The 21,913-nt window shown below is 42.1% G+C and overlaps 1 protein-coding gene across 2 annotated transcripts in view; it reads left to right on the top strand.

Annotated features, from left to right (window-relative positions):
- thada (THADA armadillo repeat containing) overlaps window positions 1-21,913 on the top strand; it is a 423,827-nt gene that overhangs the window by 150,296 nt on the left and 251,618 nt on the right. The window contains exon 26 of one of the 2 annotated variants that reach the window (XM_078557162.1): window positions 20,944-21,033. The exons of the other annotated variant lie outside the window; for it this stretch is intronic. Coding sequence (XP_078413288.1) covers window positions 20,944-21,033 — 90 coding nt within the window. The remainder of the gene's footprint in view (window positions 1-20,943; window positions 21,034-21,913) is intronic. 2 annotated transcript variants of the gene reach the window in all.

The following is a 21,913-nucleotide window of genomic DNA, read 5'->3' as shown; positions in this document are numbered from 1 at the left end:
ATCGGCTTGTTCAGCTATCAAAAGATGTTCAGTGGATCTCATCTGACCTCACCAAATTCTGAGGCTGCATTCCTGTCATCTCTCGCAGATAGAAGGATGCCAATCGACACTGCTCCAAACCACAGTCATTGCTGAAAGTTTGGGGTATTGTCAGCTTCTATACTATTGAATTTTATCTATGATTAAGTTAGACAAGGGCATTTGTTCTGTAACATTTTTCTTCCCTGAGTAAAGCAAATACTAGATATTGAAATAAAATACAAAATATTGAGATAGAACTGAAGGTAGGCTGAATATTTCTATGCCAGAATTTTAGACTGCTGGGAAGGTACTGATGTTTTCTTTTGCTGGGGCAGAAGTTCCATCTTCAGAGCTAAAAAGAAGTGTTGTTGATTTAATAATGCTACCAATTCAGTCAGTCTCACTGGTTTGTTCAATATTTCTGTCACAATAAGAAAAGAAACCAAGGCTGATTCACAGTGATTACTCATTTTGTTAATTCTTTTAAGTTTAAAAATCATCATTTGGGCTGTCAAACAACTGAATGTTTGGCACCCAGAATGCTCAGTACGCATTGTGTTTCTGCACCATTGAACAACAAAATGCTTTTAAAGGAATGCCTTAAACAGACATGTTTTGGTATGTCAAGGGAGAGGGCAATGTGCATTTTAGTTTTTTTCCCCCAAAGTTTCCTCCATTGTGTTAATAGCTTTCACTTCAGTCGCACAATTGAAACATGCACACTTGCTATTTAGAAATTGCTTTGCAAGATTCTTGAAGCACTACATGGTCTGTTTCTTTTAAATTGCTTTAACTATAAAGTATTTTTGAATTGGCCTTTCCTCACTATTACTTATGGTAATGTATACTTGCATAGTTTCTGCTTCCCTGCATCACAAGGTAAGGAAAGTTGTTAAAAATCTTCAATAGGAAACAAAGCTAACCTAGGTGTGCTAGTATTTTCTCATCTCTAAAATTCTGTTAATTGTAAAAACTTCTCCATTTATTGAAACCCAGAATGTCCACCAAATGGGGAAAAAGCTAAATTCATTCATCTGCTTGATATTTTATTCAATAACTTTATGAACTACTGCTCTTCAGTGAATGGTGTTCAGCATTGCTTGTCTTGGCAGATCTCTCTGTACGTTATTGTTTTAAGTAAAATCGCAATTCATGAGCTGAAAGGTAGAGCATTTTTGTAATCTGAACCATTAAAAGAAAGGAACAACTTGCATTTATATAGCATATTTCATGACCACTGGATGTCTCAGAGTGCTTTACAGCCAATGAAGTGATTTTGAAGTGTGGTCACTGTTGTGATGTAGGAAACATGGCAGCCGATATGTGCACAGCAAACTCCCCGAAACAGCAATGCGATGATGACCGGATCATCTGTTTTCCTGATATTGATAGACGGATAAATATTGGCCAAGACACCCGGGATAACTCTACCCTTCTTTGAAATAGTACCATAGGATCTTTTATATCCACTAGAGCAGCCAGATGGAGCTTTGGTTTAATTCGCTGAGCTTTCTTGTGTCTATATCTGACTTTTATCCTTCATAGTACCTTATTGTTATTATAGCTGGACGTAAAAAGGATTTAGATTTTATGTATAATGCTTTTCTTGAAATGGCAGAGTTTTACCATTTTCTTTGCCAATTTTTCTACCTCTTAAAAGCTGTGACACTTGCTTCCTTCAGTCCTATGTGTGCCAGTAACTCTCCAGTGCCTAATCAAAATGGTCATTCTTATCTTTGAGCCCAAACATTAGATATCTGGCTATTCAGTCGTGAAGGGCAAAATAGCCCAGCGCAATCGCAACTATATCCATAGATGTTCACCAAACAGCAATCTGGTGAAGAATCTCTGGATATTTGTTTCACTTCTGTCTAATCCAAGTGCACTGAAGCTAATTGTGGAGGCCCAATTGCTGCAGTGGCTGAGTCCTGCTAACTTGGCAAAGACCAGAAATCCATCAGGTCTGTGTGGCTTAATGCTGCAACATCGAGTAGTGCTTTTCCTAACTAGGCCTTCGGCAAGGCCTTTTGTTCCATTATGCTTGCTTATTATTTTTATTAGATGGAGTGTCACTCAGGAGGGGTCGAAAGGGAGAAGGGGCTGATTGGAGGCAGCAATCGGAGGGCTAATTGAGGTTGGGATCAAAGGGAGGGGTGGGGGGGTGGTTGCTGGTTGTGGTTTGAGGTCACGAATGTGGTTAAGTGGAGCAGTGGCCCGCAATTTGAAGTAAAACTGCTTTCTTCTCTGGACTCAACATTGAAGAAAGTGCATTTTAAATACCTGAGGAACTTATCTTTCTGGTGGTGGCCTACAGCGGTCCCTTTAAGAGCCATTGGTTAGGCAGTATGTAGATCTGGTTTTCCTAAACATAGCCAGCCTGTCACCAGCTGCATTTACTGACCTAGTTGATACAGGGCTTCAGACAGGTGTTACTTTTTTTTTGCACATGCAAATAAAAGGTTATATTTCAGGTGAGGGCCTTGGAGGTCTACCTTTTTGCTTATGCCAGTGAATACTTCTGACTCATAATGAACTTGTGCTTCCTGTCCACTATTGGAGGATTTAGTGGGCATCCAAAGAATGGCTGTGGCCTCATTGAATTTTTAGGCCATGGCCTTTGCCTAACAATCCTATCTCCGACCACCAGATCATTCTACACAATTTTAAAATCTTTTTCTTTACTAGGGTTGCCAACTCTGGTTGGAGGTAGCCTTGGAGCTTTGATCACGTGGCATCTGAAAAAAATTATTGCATTTACCTTATGAAGGTTAGATCTCTTGTAGTTCCGCATCATTGCTCGTGGTTTTACACCAGCAGCTGCTGTGTAACAAGTTGGCAAAGAAGAGAAACCAAGGGTGGGAAGAGGAGAAACTAAACATGGAGGAGGGATTCGCAAGGTGAACTCCAAGGCTGGGAAGAACTTTGATTCCATCGGTAATAGTAATAATAGCAACCCACTGAAATTGTACCAAAATACAAATAGTAATACTGGTAACGTTTAATATTGCCAACTCTCCAGCACTGCCCTAGAGTTTCCAGGAATTGAAGATTAGCCTTCGGGATGCTGATTTGACCTAGGAGAAAAATCATAGGGCGCTCTATACAATTGTATGTTTTTTTTGTTTGTTTTGAATACTTAAGATGGTTGTAAAGATATTGGAGATGAGGAAGAAAGTTTATTTAACTGATTCAGACAGTTGGAGTTGATATGAAATTTCCTGGGATACATCCATCTGGATTTGATAACCTTAGTAGTGAACATTTTCCACTTTAACCAGCATCAATACAACTTATTGTATTAATACAATAATAGTAATACATCAGATGAAATGTAGTACTGCCAATTACATATGGACCATCTGTAACAAGTCCTGGAACTATGGGGAGGATCTTCCGGTTGGCGAGCGGGGATGGAGCCCGCTCACCAACGCGTAAAATGACGCAAGATGATGTTGGGCAGAACTCCCGACGTCACCCTGCATTATTTCCATTTTCAGGTCGGCGGGGACGCAGCTGAGTCAGCTGTGTACCCACCGACCTGTCAACAGCCTATTGAGGCCATTTAAAAAGTAATTAACCTCATTACTGGACCTGCCCGTCCAACCATAGGAGTTGGCGGGCTTAAGAAAAAGCATGAAACCTCATCCACTGGCGGGATGAGGTTTCATGAGGGTTTCTAAATATTTAATAAAGGTTTCAGTAAAAGTGATGGACATGTCCCAACTCATGTGACAGTGGCACATGAGGGGACATGTCAGGGAAATGTTGTTATCATTTGCTTACCATTTTTAAATTTGGAGCTGATCTCCCTGAGGCAGACTTAGCCTCAGGGAGATCAGTGCTCTCTTTCGCACACACATGAAAGAGCGCACTCTCAGCTGAGGGAATTCCCCCCCTGCCCGCACTGGGAGCGCATAGTGCTTCCTGGCGAACATCACGCTGGGCGGGCCTTAATTGGCCCGCCCACATAAAATGGCGGCCCGCCACCAATCGGGGGTGCCGATCAGAGGCGCGATGGCCCGCTCCCACTCCTGCACTTTGCCCCCAATGGGGGAAAAATTTTTCCCTCTAATTTCCTCCAGTCCTGCAACCCTCAGGGAAGTCTGCATTGCTCCAATTCTGGTCTCTTCTGCATCCATAATTTCCTGCCCTCTCCAGCTTTCAGTTGCCTTGGCTGTAAGCTTTGGAATTCCTTCACTAAAAGTCTCCATCCCTCTACTCTCTCTCTTCCTTTAAGACACTCCTTAAATGCCACCTCTTTGTCCAAGCTTTTGGTCACCTGTCCTAAGAACTTCTTATGTGGCTCGGTGCCGAATTTTGCCTAACAGTGTTCCTATGGAAGCACCTTGGGAAACTTCACTATGTTAAAGATGCTATATAAATGCAAGCTGTTGTTGCTATTCACCCTGTAAATACAACCAGCATGCCCTTGTACTGCACAGTGTGAAGTCAGGCCCCCCCCCCCCCCCCAACCAATGTAACTTATAACAGCCCCCATCTGCCTCGTTATCTCCTTGGATTCTGTTTTAGACTCCAGTTCTGTATGAAGATGGCAACTCTGAACTGGAAACCAATCTGTGCTTGAGTTTCACACGTCAGAACTGATTTGACTCAGACTAACTAGAACCAAGCTGACAGACTTGGTGTTTAGGGAACTTCTCACAGGGCATATTATCCTGAATTCAACTCACCACCAACATTTCCAAACTATCCCCTGGACTTAAATTCAGTAAAAGGAGTTACAAAATGGAAGGAGGCTATTTGATGCCCAGTGCCTGCTGCTGTTCACTCCTGTAAACCAATTTCTCCGATCCTTTAACATTTCTTCTTTTCAAATACTTTAACTTATTCCCTTTTAAATTGTGTTCTAGTGTTCTAGTCCCTGCCTTCGTAGCCACTTGTGGTGAAATATCCCATGATCTAACAGGCTGCTGGGCCAAAGTCTTTGTTTTCTCTTGGTTCTTTCAGTGAGAATCCTTGGGCTCCATCCCCTATTCGTCTAGCAGTGGAAACAATCTTCCACTGTTCACAGTAATGTTGCCAGGTTTCACTCACCCTTTTACTGGTTGCTTCTCTCTCACCACTGTTCCCACTCACCACGTTGCTTCTGCTCCCGGCTCTGCAGGAAATGCCACGGGCTTTCATTGGCTCTTTTTCATTGGCACACTGTATGTTTTGCACGTAGAGCATTGGGTAACCACATCTGCAAATTGTGCAGACGTGCCAGGCTGGAACAAGGCAGCTCTTGTGAACCCGTGGATCTTTCAATTCCTTGGTGTCTTTGATGTACTTCTACCAACGTAAGTTGGCTTGTGAGGATAAGCCCTCTTCAATAGCTCGTTCACCTCGGAAGTCCTAATACTATTGTGTCTCAGGGTGAACTTCAGATGTTGTGATTAAAAATCCTATGCGACCAGAATATTTAACTTTTATAACAATTAACCTTCCTTAGTTTTAATGCCATCCTACCTTGTCTTGATTACCATATCAGATTATTATGCCAACAGTTACTTATCAGCTGTGCAAGATAAGGCAACCAGGCTCAAGTCAATGTATCAGTTACTTCAGTTCTGTTCAAATTTGAATTTAAAATGGTTGTAATTAGAACGTGACATCTAGATATATGAAAAATTGTTTCTTATTCAAAATACATTTTCCTCTTGTAAATCTTCTATTATAATATGGTGCTGATTGGATTCATGCCCTTTTTTTGAACTAAGGACCTTCAGCAAAGAATATTCTCTCAGTCTTAAAGCAGTGTCTAGTCATCAATTGGGAATCCATGGAGCAAAGCCATCCTTAAATTAGCTACTGACTGATACTAATTTGAGAACTGTGCTCGCAGGTTATACAAGACTGAAGAGCATTTTTCCAGTATTTGGTAGGTTTGCCACAAGAACAAGGTGATGCAAAGAATTTTGTGCTCCTGTTGATAACATCAGAATGATTAGATTAAATAAATTAGAATGGATGATTTTGTAATACTCATTTCGATGAGCATCAGTGTCCAAGGTATTAAATAATACACTGTGGCTGGGTGAAGTAGTCAAAAAGAATTGCAAAAATGCTAGAAAATTTATACTAATAGTTTCTTTATCTGCAGAATAGTTTTCTGAGAACACGGAAGTGTATTTATTTTCAGAAAAATAATTCCCTGTCCTGTCACATGGGAAGGCCAGTAGACAATTTTGTATTGTTACTCAACAAGCAAAGTTAATTAGAATTGTGATAAGGGGAGGGGATGGCGTAGTGGTATTGTTGCTGGACTAGTAATTCAGAGACCCAGAGTAATGGTCTGGGGACCTAGGTTCGAATCCCGCCACGGCAGATGGTAGAATTCAATAAAACATCTGGAATTAATGATGTCTAATGAAACTATTGTCGATTGTTGTAATGTCACGAATGTCCTTAAGGGAAGGAAATCTGCCGTCCTTACCTGGTTTGGCCTACATGTGACTCCCACAGCAATGTGGTTGACTCTTAAATGCCTTTCGAAATGGCCTAGCAAGCGTGTCCTAGCAAACCACTCAGTTGTATCAAACCGCTACACAGTCTCAAAAAAGGAATGAAACCGAGCGGACCACCTGGCATCAACCTAGGCACCAGAAATGACAACAACAAACTCAGCCCTGTCGGCCCTACAAGAGTCCCAAGGCTCCTGAGACAGCACCTTCCAAACCCACAACCACTATCACCTAAAAGGACCAAGGGCAGCAGATAGATAGGAACACCACCAGCTGGAAGTTCCCCTCCTCTCACTCATCATCCTAACTTGGAAATATATCGCCATTCCTTCGCTGTCGCTGGGTCAAAATCCTGGAACTCGCTTCCTAACAGCAGTGTGGGTGTACCTACACCACATTGATTGCAGCGGTTCAAGAAGGCGGCTCATCACAACCTTCTCAAGGGTAACTAGGGGCGGGCAATAAATGCTGGCCCAGTCAGTGAAGCCCACATCCCATGAATGAATAATAAAAAAAGTCCTCCTTACTAATGCCTGGCGGCTAGTGCGAAAATTGGGAGAACTGTCTCACAGACTAGTCAAGCAACAGCTTGACATAGTCATCCTCACAGAATCATAACCTACAGACAACGTCCCAGACACCACCATCACCATCCCTGGGTATGTCCTGTCCCACTGGCAGGACAGACCCATCAGATGTTATGGCAGTATAGAGGGAGCTGCCCTGGGAGTCCTCAACATTGACTCCGGACCCATGAAGTCTCAAGGCATCAGGTCAAACATGGGCAACAGGCAAATAAACGTCCTGCTGATTACCACATACTACCCTCCCTCAGCTGATGAATCAGTGCTCGTCCATGTTGAACACCACTTGGAGGAAGCACTGAGGGTGGCAAGGGCGCAGAATGTGCTCTGGGTGGGGGACTTCAATGTCCATCACCAAGAGTGGCTTGGTAGCACCACTACTGACCCAACTGGGAGAGCCCTAAAGGAAATCGCTGTTAGACTGGGTCTGCGGCAGGTGGCAAGGGAACCAACAAGAAGGAAAAACATACTTGACCTTATCCTCACCTGCCTGCCACAGATGCATCTGTCCATGATAGTATTGGTAGGCGTGACCACCGCACAGTCGTTGTGGAGATGTGGCACTACCACCGTGCTAAATGGGGTAGATTTCAAACAGATCTAGCAGCTCAAGACTGGGCATCCATGAGGCGCTGTGGGCCATCGGGAGCAGCAGAATTGTACTCTGAACACAGTCTGTAAACTCATGACCTGGCATATCCCCCATTCTACCATTAGCATCAAGCCAGGGGATCAACCCTGGTTCAACGAAGAGTGCAGGAGGGCATGACAGGAGCAGCGCCAGGCATACCTAAAAATGAGGTGTCAATCTCGTGAAGCTATAACACAGGACCATTTGCTGCTTATGCTGTTTGGCATGCAAGTGATAGACATATCTAACGATTCCACAACCAACGGATCAGAGCTAAGCTCTGCAGCCCTGCCACATCCAGTCGTGAATGGTGGTGGACAATTAAACAACTCACTGGAGGAGGAGGCTCCACAAATATCCTCATCCTCAATGATGGGGAGCCCAGCACAGTGCAAAAGATAAGGCTGAAACATTTGCTACAATCTTCAGTCAGAAGACATGAGTAGATGATTCATCTCGGCCTCCTCCGGAGATCGTCAGCATAGATGCCAGCCTTCAGCCAATTCAATTCACTCTATATGATATCAAGAAACGGCTGAAGGCACTGGATAGTGCAAAGGCTATTGGCCCTGACAATATTCCGGCAATAGCACTGAAGACTTGTGCTCCAGAACTTGCCATGCCCCTAGCCAAGCTGCTCCAGTACAGCTATAACACTGGCATCTACCCGGCAATGTGGAAAATTGCTCAGATATGTCCTGTACACAAAAAGCAGGACAAACCCGACCCAGTCAATTACTGCCCCATCAGTCTACTCTTGATCATCAGTAAAGTAATGGAAAGGGTCATCAACAGTGCTATCAAGCAGCACTTGAATAGCAATAACCTGCTCACTGATGCCCAGTTTGGGTTCCATCAGGGCCACTCAGCCTCTGACCTCATTTCAGCCTTGATTCGAACATGGACAGAAGAGCTGAATTTCTGAAATGAGTTGAGAGTGACTGCCCTTGTCATTAAGGCCGCATATGACCCAGTGTGGCATCAAGGAGCTCTAGCAAAACTGGAGTCAATGGGAATAAGGGGAAATCTCTCCGCTGGTTGGAGTCATACCTAGCACAAAGTAAGATGGCTGTGGTTGTTGGAGATCAGTCATCTAAGTTCCAGGACGTCACTGCAGGAGTTCCTCAGAGTAGTGTCCTCGGCCCAACCATGTTCAGCTGCTTCATCAGTGACCTTCCTTCCATCATAAGGTCAGAAGTGGGGATGTTCACTGATGATTGCACAATGTTCAGCACTATTCGTGACTCCTCAGATACTGAAGCTGTCCATGCCCAAATGCAGCAAAACCTGGACAATATCCAGGCTTAGGCTGACAAGTGGCAAGTAACATTCGCGCCACACAACTGCCCGCCAATGACCATCTCCAACAAGAGATAATCTAACCATCGCCCTTTGACGGTCAGTGGCATTACCAGCACTGAATTCCCCACTATCAACATCCTGGAGGTTACCATTGACCAGAAACTGAACTGGACTAGCCATATAAATACTGTGGCTTCAAGAGCAAGTCAGTGGCTAGGAGTCCTGCAGCGAGTAACTCACCTGCTGACTCCCCAAAGTGTGTCCAACATCTACAAAGCACAGGACAGGAGTGTGATGGAATACTCCCCATTTGTCTGGATGAGTGCAGCTCCCACAACACTCCAGAAGCTTGACAGCCTCCAGGGCAAAGCAACCCGCTTGATTACCACCACACCCACAAATATTCACTCCCTCCACCACTGACGCACAGTAGCAGCAGTGTGTACCATCTACAAGATGCACTTAAGGAATTCACCAAAGCTCTTTGGACAGCACCTTCCAAACCCAAGACCACTACCATCTAGAAGGACAAGGGCAGCAGATACATGGGAACACCACAACCTCTCCAAGTCACTCACCATCCTGACTTGGAAATATATCGCTGTTCCTTCACTGTCGCTGGGTCAAAACTCTGGAACTCCCTTCCTAACAGCACTATGGGTGTACCTACACCACATGGACTGCAGTGGTTCAAGAAGGCAGCTCACCACCACCTTCTCAAGGGCAACTAGGGATGGAAAATAAATGCTGACCTAGTCAGTGAATCCCACACCCCGTGAATGAATAAAAAAAGTAACAAAAAATATGTGCCAGTTATGCAAGATGCAAACTTAAATGGCCAAATATGATTGTGAATAATCAATAGAAAACCTAATGAAATAGTATGTGCATTTAGTAAGTTAAGGTAATTAGCCATAGCCCACAAAGCACCATAAGCATCTCTTTCCATTAGAGAGAGAGACAATTGGTTATACATAGCTTAAGGAGCACCATTCTGCAAGCATGGCACACCTGCGCTGTTGGCATCATTCTGCATCACACTCTAGCCTTCTAGACAATTGAGCTAACATGGGAAAAATTACTAGAATGCATTCTAGGTGTTATTGCTTTCTAAGAATCCTGATGCTTGCTCTCAGCTTTTCTAGCAGATCACATCAATTGTGTTACTGTCTTGTGGTAACACTGCTTAGACATCCATTGTCCTCTGTCTGAACAGTATAGTTTGTGTAGAAATCAGCTGCAGCATAACACAGAAATAGGAGTAGGCTATTCAGCATTCAATTAGATCATGACTGAGCTGTATCTTAACTGCATCTATGAGCCTTGATTCCATAACCTTAATACCTATGCTGAACAAAATCTATCAATCTCAATTTAGAAACTTTCAATTGATCTAGCCTCAATGGCTTTCTCGAGGAGAGTTCAACATTTCCACTACTCTGTGTACTAAGAAATGCTTTCTGACCAGAATTGTCACCCCTGAATGGCCTTGCTCTAATTTTAATGTCATACCCCTTTATGCTGTACTTCCCCAAAGGAGGAAATAGTTTCTATCTACTCTACCAACTCCTGTAAACACCTCACTTAGATCACCCCTTAATCTTTGTGCTCAAAGGAATACAAGCCAGTTTATGCAACCTATTCTCGTTAACTGGCCTAAAGTTCCGTTATTTTGTCCGCCTCCTTTCTTGAACTGTGTTACATTTTCTACCTTGCAATTGACAGAAACTGTTCAGGAATCTACAGAATTCTGCAAGATCAAAACCAAAACATGCACCATTTCTATAGCCATATCTTTTCAAGTTCTAGGATATAGGCCATCAGTTCCAGGTGATGGCGTTTGGTCCCCTTAATTTCTCCAATAGTTTCTTTACTAATATTAATGTCCTTATTTCATTTTCATTAGCTCCCTAGTTCCCTATTATGGCTGGAATAAATGCTGGCCTTACCAGCCACAACAGCCTACCACCTGAAAGAGCAAGGGCAGCAGGCATGTGGGCACACCACCATTTGCAAGTTCTCCTCCAAGCCACACACTATCCTGACTAACAGCATTGTGGATGTATCTACACCAGATGGACTGCAACAGTTCAAGAAGGTAGCTCACCACCACATTCGCACGAGTAATTAGGAAGGGCAATAAATGTTGGCCTTGCTAAAGATGTCCATACTTCATAAACAAATAAAAAAATCCCATGAATGAACTAAAGAGACCTATATGATGCTTATGCAAAAGGTTAGGTTAGATGCCAGCAAGTATTTCCGTTTTGTTATGACGTGGCAGGTGATGTGTGCCAGGCGGACCAAATCCACAAGGAAAACTTGGCCACTCTATCACTGCGATTTGTATTTATTATGCACTGAATTTGGAAGTAATGAGTCCACTAACACCTTTAGAGGTTTTAAAAACTAAATTAAAACATTTATTAACAAAAGAAAAGATTTCAAGCACATATATAGGATTACAGTTACTGAATACTATAACAAATCCCAAAATTCCTAATTAATCTGACTCCCAACCACACACACTCTTTTTAAAGCAACAGTCCAACATAGATTTCAAATTTAAATAGCAAGCCAGCAAATTTTCCACGGCACCCACTCAACAGTGGAATCCCAAAGGCTTTTCTCCAACTTTAATTACTGGACACAGCAGACTTCTGCAAAAGTGGCTGGAAGCTTCCCCAAAGCTGTTTTACATGGTCCTTCTAGATCTTACATAGCCCCACCACAACACCTCCCTTCCTTCTTTATATATGTTTCTCTCTCTTTAATCTGTAAATTCCATTGCTCTCTATGTCTTTGGAAGTGTACTTTTCCCATAATATAAAAATCTTCCATGTTGCCAATATGGCCAATACCTTTTGGGAAAAATAAACATCATAACCTTGCCCTATTTATCTTGTTAGTTGTTAACATCCTACCATCCCTTTGAAATCCAAACAACTCCTTCACTTATCTAAAAATGCAAATTTCCTTCACACTGACATGCTAAGACCTCAGCCATGTTTACTCATTAGCATTTCAAATATATTTTACCCCCAACTCCTTTCGATAATTTCAAGCTTGCAGCCTATCTGACTCTAATTTAATTAAATCACACAAACAGAACCATCTACACACACCCATTAGCCTTCCTTACAATAATATTATGAAACTTATTATAGTTTCATGATAGTTTACAGAGAATCATTGCCTCTGGAAGAGATGACTTGAAGATCATTGCAGTCCTTGAAAATGAAGCTCAACCTATTCTTGAGTCAAGTGGGTGTTTCTAGTTATAGAGGGTAATTTGATAGCTAACTGGGTTTATGAGTATTGCTGGAACATTACTTAATTGCCTTTTGGAATTAGATAGGAATTTCCAGTGATTTCCCTGAATGGACTGCAGTTTTATTTTGTTTCCTTTTGGCTGTTCTTGGAGATTCTGTGGTTAGGAAATAAGTCAGTAGTGTAGGTCGTTTGTATAGGGGGGGATTTTAAACAGGAGCAGCATATGGATTTAGTTGAGGGTGGGGAGATCAAAGTGGCTGAAAATGTGTCAGGAAGCCAGCTCAAACGTGCCAACTTCCCCCCTTAACTCAGACACACTGCACTGGATGTGCATCACCTTGGGAGAGCTGGGTTAGCGATTTAAATAGTGTAATCGCTCAATAGCAGTGATATTTCAACCCACTTTCAAACCCAACTGCCCATCCATTAGATTCCTGGACTTCCTGAAACTCATCATTGAAGGTGAGAACATAATGGCAATTCACTCATTAAAAGTCAGAATACTTCAGCCAATACTCACTGATTACAGCTATTTTCTTACCTACCCATGAGAGAGATTTTATTCACAGTACAGTTGTTGAGAGTTTACTTTCTAACATCAGAGTTTATCAAAACTAAATGAGCATGAGTGGTGCTTAGGCTGTATTAGCTTGGACCTCTGATGATATGACTATCAGCATTAGCAACAGCCTGTTGTTGACAGACCTGTAGTTCGAAAGCAGAGCAGCAGAGAGGGACAGCTAATTGGAGGCATTGTTCGCAAAACAGGGTGTACAGGTAGAGGCTGAGCTTCCTTGCTTAGTTGAAGAGCAGTGATTCCAGAGGCCCTGAATGTTGCATCCAGTGGTGGCAGACATTTGCAGCCAACAAGAAGAAAACCTGCTCCTTACTGAACCAGATGACCTTGCATTGCTAGTGGCTGTCAAAGTCCTCAACTTGTTAGTTTCCAGATCCTTCCAGGGCTCTGTTGAAGATGTGCCCAGGATAACGCAGTCAGCATCACAGGAATGCATAAAACTGTGACTAATGTAGTGTCTACCAGGATTGGAAATTATGAGAACTTCGCCGGTGATGATGCCAGAAAGTTGAACGTGTACTCAGGTCTGTATCTCTGGCTGGTTTCTCACAGATCATCAACTCTACACATGTGGCAATCTGTGCACCCCCGAAACAATTGGGAGTATTCTTGAGCTGCAAGGGACTCCACTGCGTCAATTTTCAGCTGAAATGCAAATGCAAAAAAAAAATGCAAAACACAGGTTCCTGGGGAGTTGCTATGACACTTTCATCCTGTGGCCATCCGAGCTCCCTAATATCTTTGAGCCTGCAAACAATCTTCAAGGGATACGTCCTTCAAAGTTGGTTGTTTCACTAACTTGCTGGAGTTTTTTGGAGAGGTAACAGGGCTGATGAGGGTAATGCTGTCGATGTGGTGTACATGATCTTCCAAAAGGAATTTGATACAGTGCCACACAACGGACTTGTGAGAAAAGTTATAGCTCATGGAATAAAAGGGACAGTAGCAACATGGACACAAAATTGGCTGAGTGACAGGAAACAGAGTAATGGTTAATGGATGTTTTTTGGGTTGGAGGAAGGTTTTTAGTGGAGCCCCCCGCCCAGGGCTCAGTATTGGGACCCTTGCTTTTCCTGATATATATTAATGATCTAGGCCTTGGTATACAGGGAACAATTTCAAAATTTGCAGACAATACAAAACTTGGAAGGATTGTGAACTGTGAGGAGGACAGTGCAGATCTTCAGAAGATATAGACAAGTTGGTGGAATGGGCAGATAGGTGGCAGATGAAGTTCATTGCGGAGAAATGTGAGGTGATGCACTTTGGTATGAAGAACATGGAGAGACAATATAAAATAAAGGGTACTAATCTAGAGGGGGTGCAAGAGCAGAGAGACCTGGGTATATATGCGCATAAGCCAGTAAAGGTGGCAGGACAGGTTGAGAGAGTAGTTACTAAAGCATACAGTATCCTAGGCTTTATTAATAGGGGCTTAGAGTACAAGAGCAAGTAGGTTATGTTGAACTTGGAAAAGACCTCAGCTGGAGTATTGCTAACGGTTCTGGGCGCCTCATTTTAAGAAGTATGTGAAGGCATTGGAGAGAGTGCAGAAGAAGTTTACGAGAATTGTTCCAGGGATGAGGAACTTCAGTTATGAAGTAAGATTGGAGAAGTTGTGACTCTTTTCCTTGGAGAAAAGCGGCCTTAGAGGAGATTTGATAGAGGTATTCAAAGTCATAAGGGGCCTGGGCAGTGTAGATGGGGAGAAATTGTTCCCACTCGTGAAAGGATCGAGAATGCGAGGACACAGATTTAAAGTAATTAGCAAAAGAAGCAAAAGTGATATGAGAAAAAAGTTTTTCATACAGCAAGTAGCTAGAATCTGGAATGCACTGCCTGAGAGTGTGCTGGAGGCAGGTTTAATCGGGGCTTTCGAGGGAACTAGATGATTATTTGAAAAGAAACAATCTGCAGAGTTATGGGGAGAAGGCAGGAGAATGGCACTAGGTGAAATGCTGATTTGGAGAGCCAGTGCAGACACGATGTGCCGAATGGCCGCCTTCCATGCTGTAGCAATTCTATGATGATATTCATGAGATACAGATCCAATAAAGTCCCAAGAGTGGTACAGTGGAAACCATATGACCATTAGCTGTGTTACTGAACAAGTGATCAGCATGCTCAAGATGCGCTTAGGTGCCTGGATTGGCCTGGAGGTGTCCTTTCAATACTTGCCAGTGAGGGTCTCCAGAATGATTTGCAGTGTGCTGTGTTCTGCACGATATTGTGCAGCAGTGAGGATTGAAGCTGGAAGAGGAACAAGGCGCAGAGTGCACATTGTCTGCAGATGAATCTGAAGAAGAGGAAGATGAAGATGCCATTATGGCACTAGGCACTTGCATTGCTGCTAAGGATGCACATATTAATGTCAAGTTCAGTTAGTTACTACCAAAGATAGATGTAAGAACCACATTCAATGCCCATTCATTCTGCACCACCCCTCACCCTGAACAACGCAACTAACACAAAAGTCCTGCAAACATCAATTACCCATTGCAAATCTTACCACTCCCCTCCTGCCCCACCCACCACAATCAGTCTATTACAATTCATGTCTTCCCATTCATCATCAAGTAACTGAAAAGGTGACTTACCAGCCATCAATCAAGAATGGGCAATACAGGAAAGTGGTGTAGAATAATAAATTTTATGTGATTTTCTAAAAGAACAGATATTCCACCGTATTTTCTTAGATACCCATCCCTCTTCAGAAAATAAAGATCAATTGAAATTATATTTAATTTGACAGAACTGCATTCTTCAGACATTGGCTTTCTTTTGAAGAGTTTGATACAGGTTTTAATTTTAGCTTCAGCTTATGGCAAAATGATTGAGTACTTAAACCTTTGAAGGGTAAGAGGCTACTTAGGTAGCTTTTGGAAGCTGGATCTGGTTGATCTATTGAAGGTGAACATACCTTTTAGATTTCTAATCTAAATAAAAGGAAAAATTAATTGTGGAATATAAATGTGTAAGACCATTTTTATGGCAAAATTGAAATTCTGTCAGGACAGCATGCCCCAGACCCTCTACCGAATGCACCACCAGTTAGCTGGGATTTGGGGGAGCTAAAAAGGACAGCATCTTTGAACTGGAATAATACAATGATCAATCAATAAAACTGGGTTTGAACACTTTTTTTTGTTGATCATTTTTTAAAAATTGAACTTTTTATTCCCAGTACTTTGCTCGATTATTTTCTGCTACTGATCGAAAAGAATTTTTAAAAAAGCAAATCATTTTCAAATATCAAAGCGTAGTTTTCAATAAAATTGCACCGTAGTCCTTTTATTTTGGATGAAAAATTGCAATTTAATTTTATTACAGCAAAATACAGCAAATCAACTGTCAGAATCAAAACTTGGAGAGGGGAGGTGAAATATAATCTTAACTGCCATCCCTCCTCGGGAAAATACGCCGTGCACCTTTCAACGCTTGCATTTCCCTTTAAGCTTTAAGTACTGATGTTTCTCCCTGTCCAATACAAGTGAAGGATTGTTTGGAATATCTACAGCTTAAATTACAAATTTATGACCCTGTGCGCGCTCTGTGTAATTACTTGTTTTTGTATATCTTAGACCTATAATGAGGCTTCAGTTGTCTGCTATTTCTGAAGTTGCTGGTCAATCTGATAAACATAAGGAGGCTACAAAAGGATATAGGTAGGTTAGGTGAGTGGGCAAAGATCTGGAAAATGTGAGTTTGTCCATTTTGGCAGGACAAATAAAAAAGAAGCATATTATCTAAATGGTGAGAGATTGCAGAGCTCTGAGATACAGCGGGATCTGAGTGTCCCAGTGCACGAATTGCAAAAGGTTAGTGTGCAGGTGCAGCAGGTAATTAGCAAAGCTAATGGAATGTTATCGTTTAATGCAAGGGGAATTGAATACAAGTGTAGGGAGGTCATGCTTTAGTTATACAGGGCATTGGTGAAGCCACATCTTGAGTACTGTGTACAGTACTGGTCTCCATATTTAAGGAAAGATGTAAATCTTTCTAAGAAGCAGTTCAGAGAAGGCTTACTAGATTAATACCTGGAATGGGCAGGCAGTCTTCTCAGGAAAGACTGGAAGGCTAGGCTTGTATCTGCTGGAGTTTAGAAGAGTAAGAGGCGACTTGATTGAAACATATAAGATCTAGAGGGAACTTGAAAGGCTGAAGTAGAAAGGATGTTTCCTCTTGTGGAAGAATCTAGAACTAGGGGTCACTGTTTAAAAATAAGGGGTCATCCATTTAAGACAGAGATGAGGATTTATTTTCCCTAAGGGTTGTGAGACTTTGGAATTCTCTTTCTCAAAAAGTGGTTGAGGCAGAGTCTTTAAATATTTTTAAGGCCGAGCTAGGTAGATTCTTGATAAGCAAGGGGATGAAAGTTTATTGGGGGTAGGCAGGAATATGGAATTGAGATTAAAATTAGATCAGCCATGATCTTATTGAATGGTGGAGCAGGCTTGAGGAGCCGAGTGGCTTACTCCTGCTCCTGATTTGTATGTTCATATGTAACCTTCACTGATAATAGGTTGACATATTTAAGCATTGTAAATAAAGATGATTGGTTACTTTTTTTGGTTGGGTCCTCAATTTGAATTATATTTTGTGCATGCTAAGTTTCCACCTTACAATATCTGGTGATATTTATGGAATTAATCCTTCTCAAGTACTGAAGACTGGTTATAATTTGATTATCATCTCCATGACTTAAATTAAAAACTAAGCTCAAGATGTGGTTTATACACAAGGTTTCTAGCAGCGCTACGAAGGCTTACCATATGCTTTAAGCCTACCTGATGTATTTTTGCGCATGAAGCACTGCTGGCTCCTCTCCATACAGTGTAACTGAATTGGAGTGGAGTACATGGTGCATCTTCTCCATGTACCTGATGACGTTGCAAGCCCGTAATCAAAGTGTAATTGATATGACTAGACTGCACTGTCAGATTAACAAAATTAGGAATCAAATGTACCGGCAACAAGTTCCTTATTCAGTACAAAAATGGCAATTATTATGAAGCAAGATTACCCTGTTTGGGGCTATATAATGAGCCACTCAACAGATTGCAGTTGAGGTTCTTTTGATTTACTTGTGTGGGGACAAGGTTTATGGAGATACTGTAGTAATCTGCTGGAGCATTTTGGAGATATTTATAGAACACAGTAAGGGGGGAAATACTAGTGCCTTACAAAGAGATGGGGGCAGCAGTTGCAGTACCCCTTGGACTACAACATGACCGGGACATGGAGAGGAGAAGGCAGGAAGTAGACCTCATGCATCCTGTGCAAATAAATGCAGCGAATGGGACTGTCTTATGAGGCTTTGCTTCAGTTAAGAAGAACTTCCCCATCGCAACATAAATCCACCATTTGCCAGACCCAGTAGTACATCTGTGCTACACTCCCCGTTACAAAATCCCCTTGACCAGCATCAAAGACTTTCACTTGTTTTGATCTTGGTAGAGGCTGGTAACATTTTTAGTTTTTATTTAGAATCTGAAAACACCAGGTAGAGGTTCACAGTTTAAACAAAAGAACTTTAGTACACAAAAATCAAAGAACATGAATTGTAGCAACTATGTCTTAAATAGTCACTTCTGTTAAAGATAATAAAAACACAATGACTTGTACTCTAAATCGAATGTCTTAACTCCACTTTCCTTCTACACCCATTAAACCTATACCCAAAAACTCTCAAGTCAGATATTTATATTTAAAAAATTGGAAGATTAACCATATGGGTCTAAGTACTGTGTCAATGATTCGTATTTGAGCTGAGATTTCTTGGGCCTTCCATTTACTTCCCGCATGGTTGGCATCTTGAGCACCTTAAGCATAGCCACTTCAGGTTCTAATATTCATTAACCTCTGGAGTTTTGTATCTAAAACTTCCCTCAGCTTGGCTTTACCAGAAATTCAACTTGCTGTTGGTAGAGCCCTTCAGTTAACAAAAGTTTTACTCTTTTAGCTAACACTCACAATTTCAACCGAGTTCTGCTGAAAGAGATATTTCTTTCACTCTAGCTTGCTCTAAAGTCTCAAACTAAACTTTACGGAGAACCAGCCCTATGACCCTACTGACCCCTATAATTAACTTGTTGACCCTCTTTTTTTTCTATTTTTTATCTCCCAGACAGCTTGGTCACATCATCATTTACTGGAAGTTAGTGGCTGTTTACCAGAAATCAGATCCTTGCTCTCAAAGGGACCACCACCCCAAATAAAATACAGTTATTTCCCCCAAAAACACATGGGCCATGACACCCTCATAAACCCCATCAACACGTCAATGATACAAGAAGAAACAGAACTGACTACCCTTGTGCATCCTCTTAGTGCCTGCCTTGAAGGTTCCATTGCCTGGTCTAGTGCCCATAGGCAGTACCAATCCAGTGACTGCAGCATGGCTGGTGAAAGGCTGATGACTTTCAGTGTTGGAGACTTCAAATGACCTTGCAGGACACCCTCTAGCAGCTCTGGGCCTTGAGAGTCCAGTTTCGAATTGCACTACCTTTGCATAGGTGGCAGCAGTCTGGGCCGGCTGGCTGGAAGACAATAGCAAGGGCAGTGGTGGAAGCACGAATGCTGCCATCCTGAGAGAGGACAACAAGTTCATGTTCCATGGTACCTCAGTAATCTTCAAAATCTGTTGGAGCACAGATTGCTGGACTGCTGAGAGCATCTCTGTGCTCCGATGAACACAGATCCACATGCACGATTGCAGAAGCCTGAGACTTGTTGGCAGTAGCCAGGGATCTCATGACCTCTATCCAATCTTCCACTAGACATTTGACTCATTGGGAAGACTCTGCCTGTACTGCAGTAGAAGCTGAGACAGTGGTCAATAGATGTTCCATCATGGGTCGGTCTGGCACTACTGCCATAGTGGTACCCGCCACTTCCACAGTGGAAAGGATGGGCTCCAAGCTCATGCTATGGTGGAACTGGACTCTTTCCTTGCTTCTAGCCTGTGACTGGAGTCTATCTGGCAGACTAATGCACCAAATGTCTCTTGCGTGCATTGTCATGTGTTTTCCTGTCGCCTGCCCTAAAGAGATCCTCATCTGAGTTCTCTCCTGCAGAACTGCTATATGACATTGCTTTTCTGGGAGTTTGCACACGAACTGATCTATTTCCTTGGTCTTGCTGCAGTCTTATTTGTGCACGATGACTCATGATGTGCAAATCCTGATTCTAAACTAGACTCTAAGGCACGTGGAGTGCCAGTATCTTAGCAGGTGGCTGCAGGTGTAGAGGTCTGCTCTTGCTCTTGTCTTCCACTTGAAGCTGCAGCGGCTGACCAGGTGGAAAATCTTGAGCATCTGAAAGCACAAAAGCATAAGGGGAGGGGAGGGCTGAGGGAGGAAGAAGGCCCATGATCACTCCATTGGTAATTTCCATTCCGTGGTGCCTTTTAGGTTGAAGAAGTTGCATGAGGCAGCAACTTACCATCATCCTGGATGGCCTCAGCAGCACCCAGTGCCACTGACCCTGTGAGGTTGGTACCCATAATCCTAAGCACCATCCCCTCCACGGTGCTGAGCTGATGATGTCATTCTGGCTCTCCACAGGTCCTTTAAGTCCTCCCTTTGTAGGCCATCTTCTGCAACAGAGAGGACTGAATGTCAGTGACTGTGTGCCATTGTAGTTGGGCGATGTGCCTGCCATGGACAGTTTGTGTATTGTGGCGCCTGCACCCAAAAATCAGGTCAAACAAATTTTTGGTCTATATTCTTCTAATATTAATTTGCTCTTGATGTCTTGCACCAAGTTAATTTTTGGTAGAGAAATAAGATCTTCCCAAGATGTGTAATTTGTGATCTAAGTCAAATGAAATGCTCCAAATGTTTTTGTTTTCTATGCTCGATGGAATGCTTAGACTGGTTGACTATTTGAATTTTTTGATGCATTAAATTTTTTTAAAGTATTGGCAGATCTCCCCATGATGATTGCAACATATATTTAGCCTACAAAAATGTTAGACTTTAGGAGATTTTTGCTTCTCAAGAAATTGGTAGCCTGCAGTTGTCACCAATGGAAATTGCAATACTTGAAAAAATGCAGTGTTTCATTTTATATTACTTTCTTTCCATTTAGGATGACAGGTAGAGAATTCTTTACTCGTTTTCCTACACTTTACCCCTTCCTCCTAAAACAACTGGAGATGGTGGCAAACACAATGGACAGGTAAGAAACTCAAGTGTGTTTAAAGTTGACCACTTGGGAAAAACTGGTTTAGAACTGTTTTTGCACCTAAAACAAGCTTATCATTGCAAAATCCATTTTGTTGGATATTAGAGTGCAGAAGGTGACCCATTCTGTCTGGCTGGGTCTTTGCTGAAATATTGCCAAACAAACCCCACTACCCTGCCCTCTCTTCATGACCTTGTAGCTTTTATTACTGCTGGGTGTTTATCTAATTTTTCCGTAAAAGTATGGCATTTCTCAAAATAACATTCCATATTCCAGTATCCTTATGTGTAAAGAAATGTCTCCCTCTCCTTGAGACTCTCTTTGGGACAATTTTAAATGAATGACCTCCTCATCACTGACTTCTCAACCAGAGAAATAGATTTTTTTCTATCCACACCATTGGAACCGTTCATAATGTTTAGGTGCAGTAAGCCGTTTCATAACTATAGTTACCATTCTGCTGAGTTGGCTCTGTTGCTATCATACTGTACATAGACTATCTGTGTTTTAACTTAACTGAACCCACTTCCATCAGTGCTCCTTTTCTTCCTTTCCTTCTCCCTCTCCCTCCAAAATTATTAGAATTGTGGTGGAGATGTTTATTCCTGGTACTTTTGTAATTGGATTTTCTTGATTTGGCATTTTAAAGAAGGAACCAAGATAAGGATTGTAGAAAATTGAGTTTTGAGAACACTTGATTAGCAACGATTGTAGTTTTGTGAAGAATATCTTTTGAGTAAGAACAGCAAAAACTAATGCTAGATTGCACTCCCATTTCTGTTTGCTCCATTCTCCTGTTTAAGTTTAAAAGCTTCTGAAAAACATTTTAGCTCATGAAGAATATCTGGTAAAATTATGTATTTTGTTTATAAAA

This window comes from Cetorhinus maximus, chromosome 14 (genome assembly GCF_964194155.1).
Source record: "Cetorhinus maximus chromosome 14, sCetMax3.hap1.1, whole genome shotgun sequence".
Taxonomy (NCBI): Eukaryota; Metazoa; Chordata; class Chondrichthyes; order Lamniformes; family Cetorhinidae; genus Cetorhinus; species Cetorhinus maximus.
The sequence above is the reverse complement of the archived record's forward strand: the minus strand, read 5'-3'. Positions and strand labels throughout refer to the sequence as shown.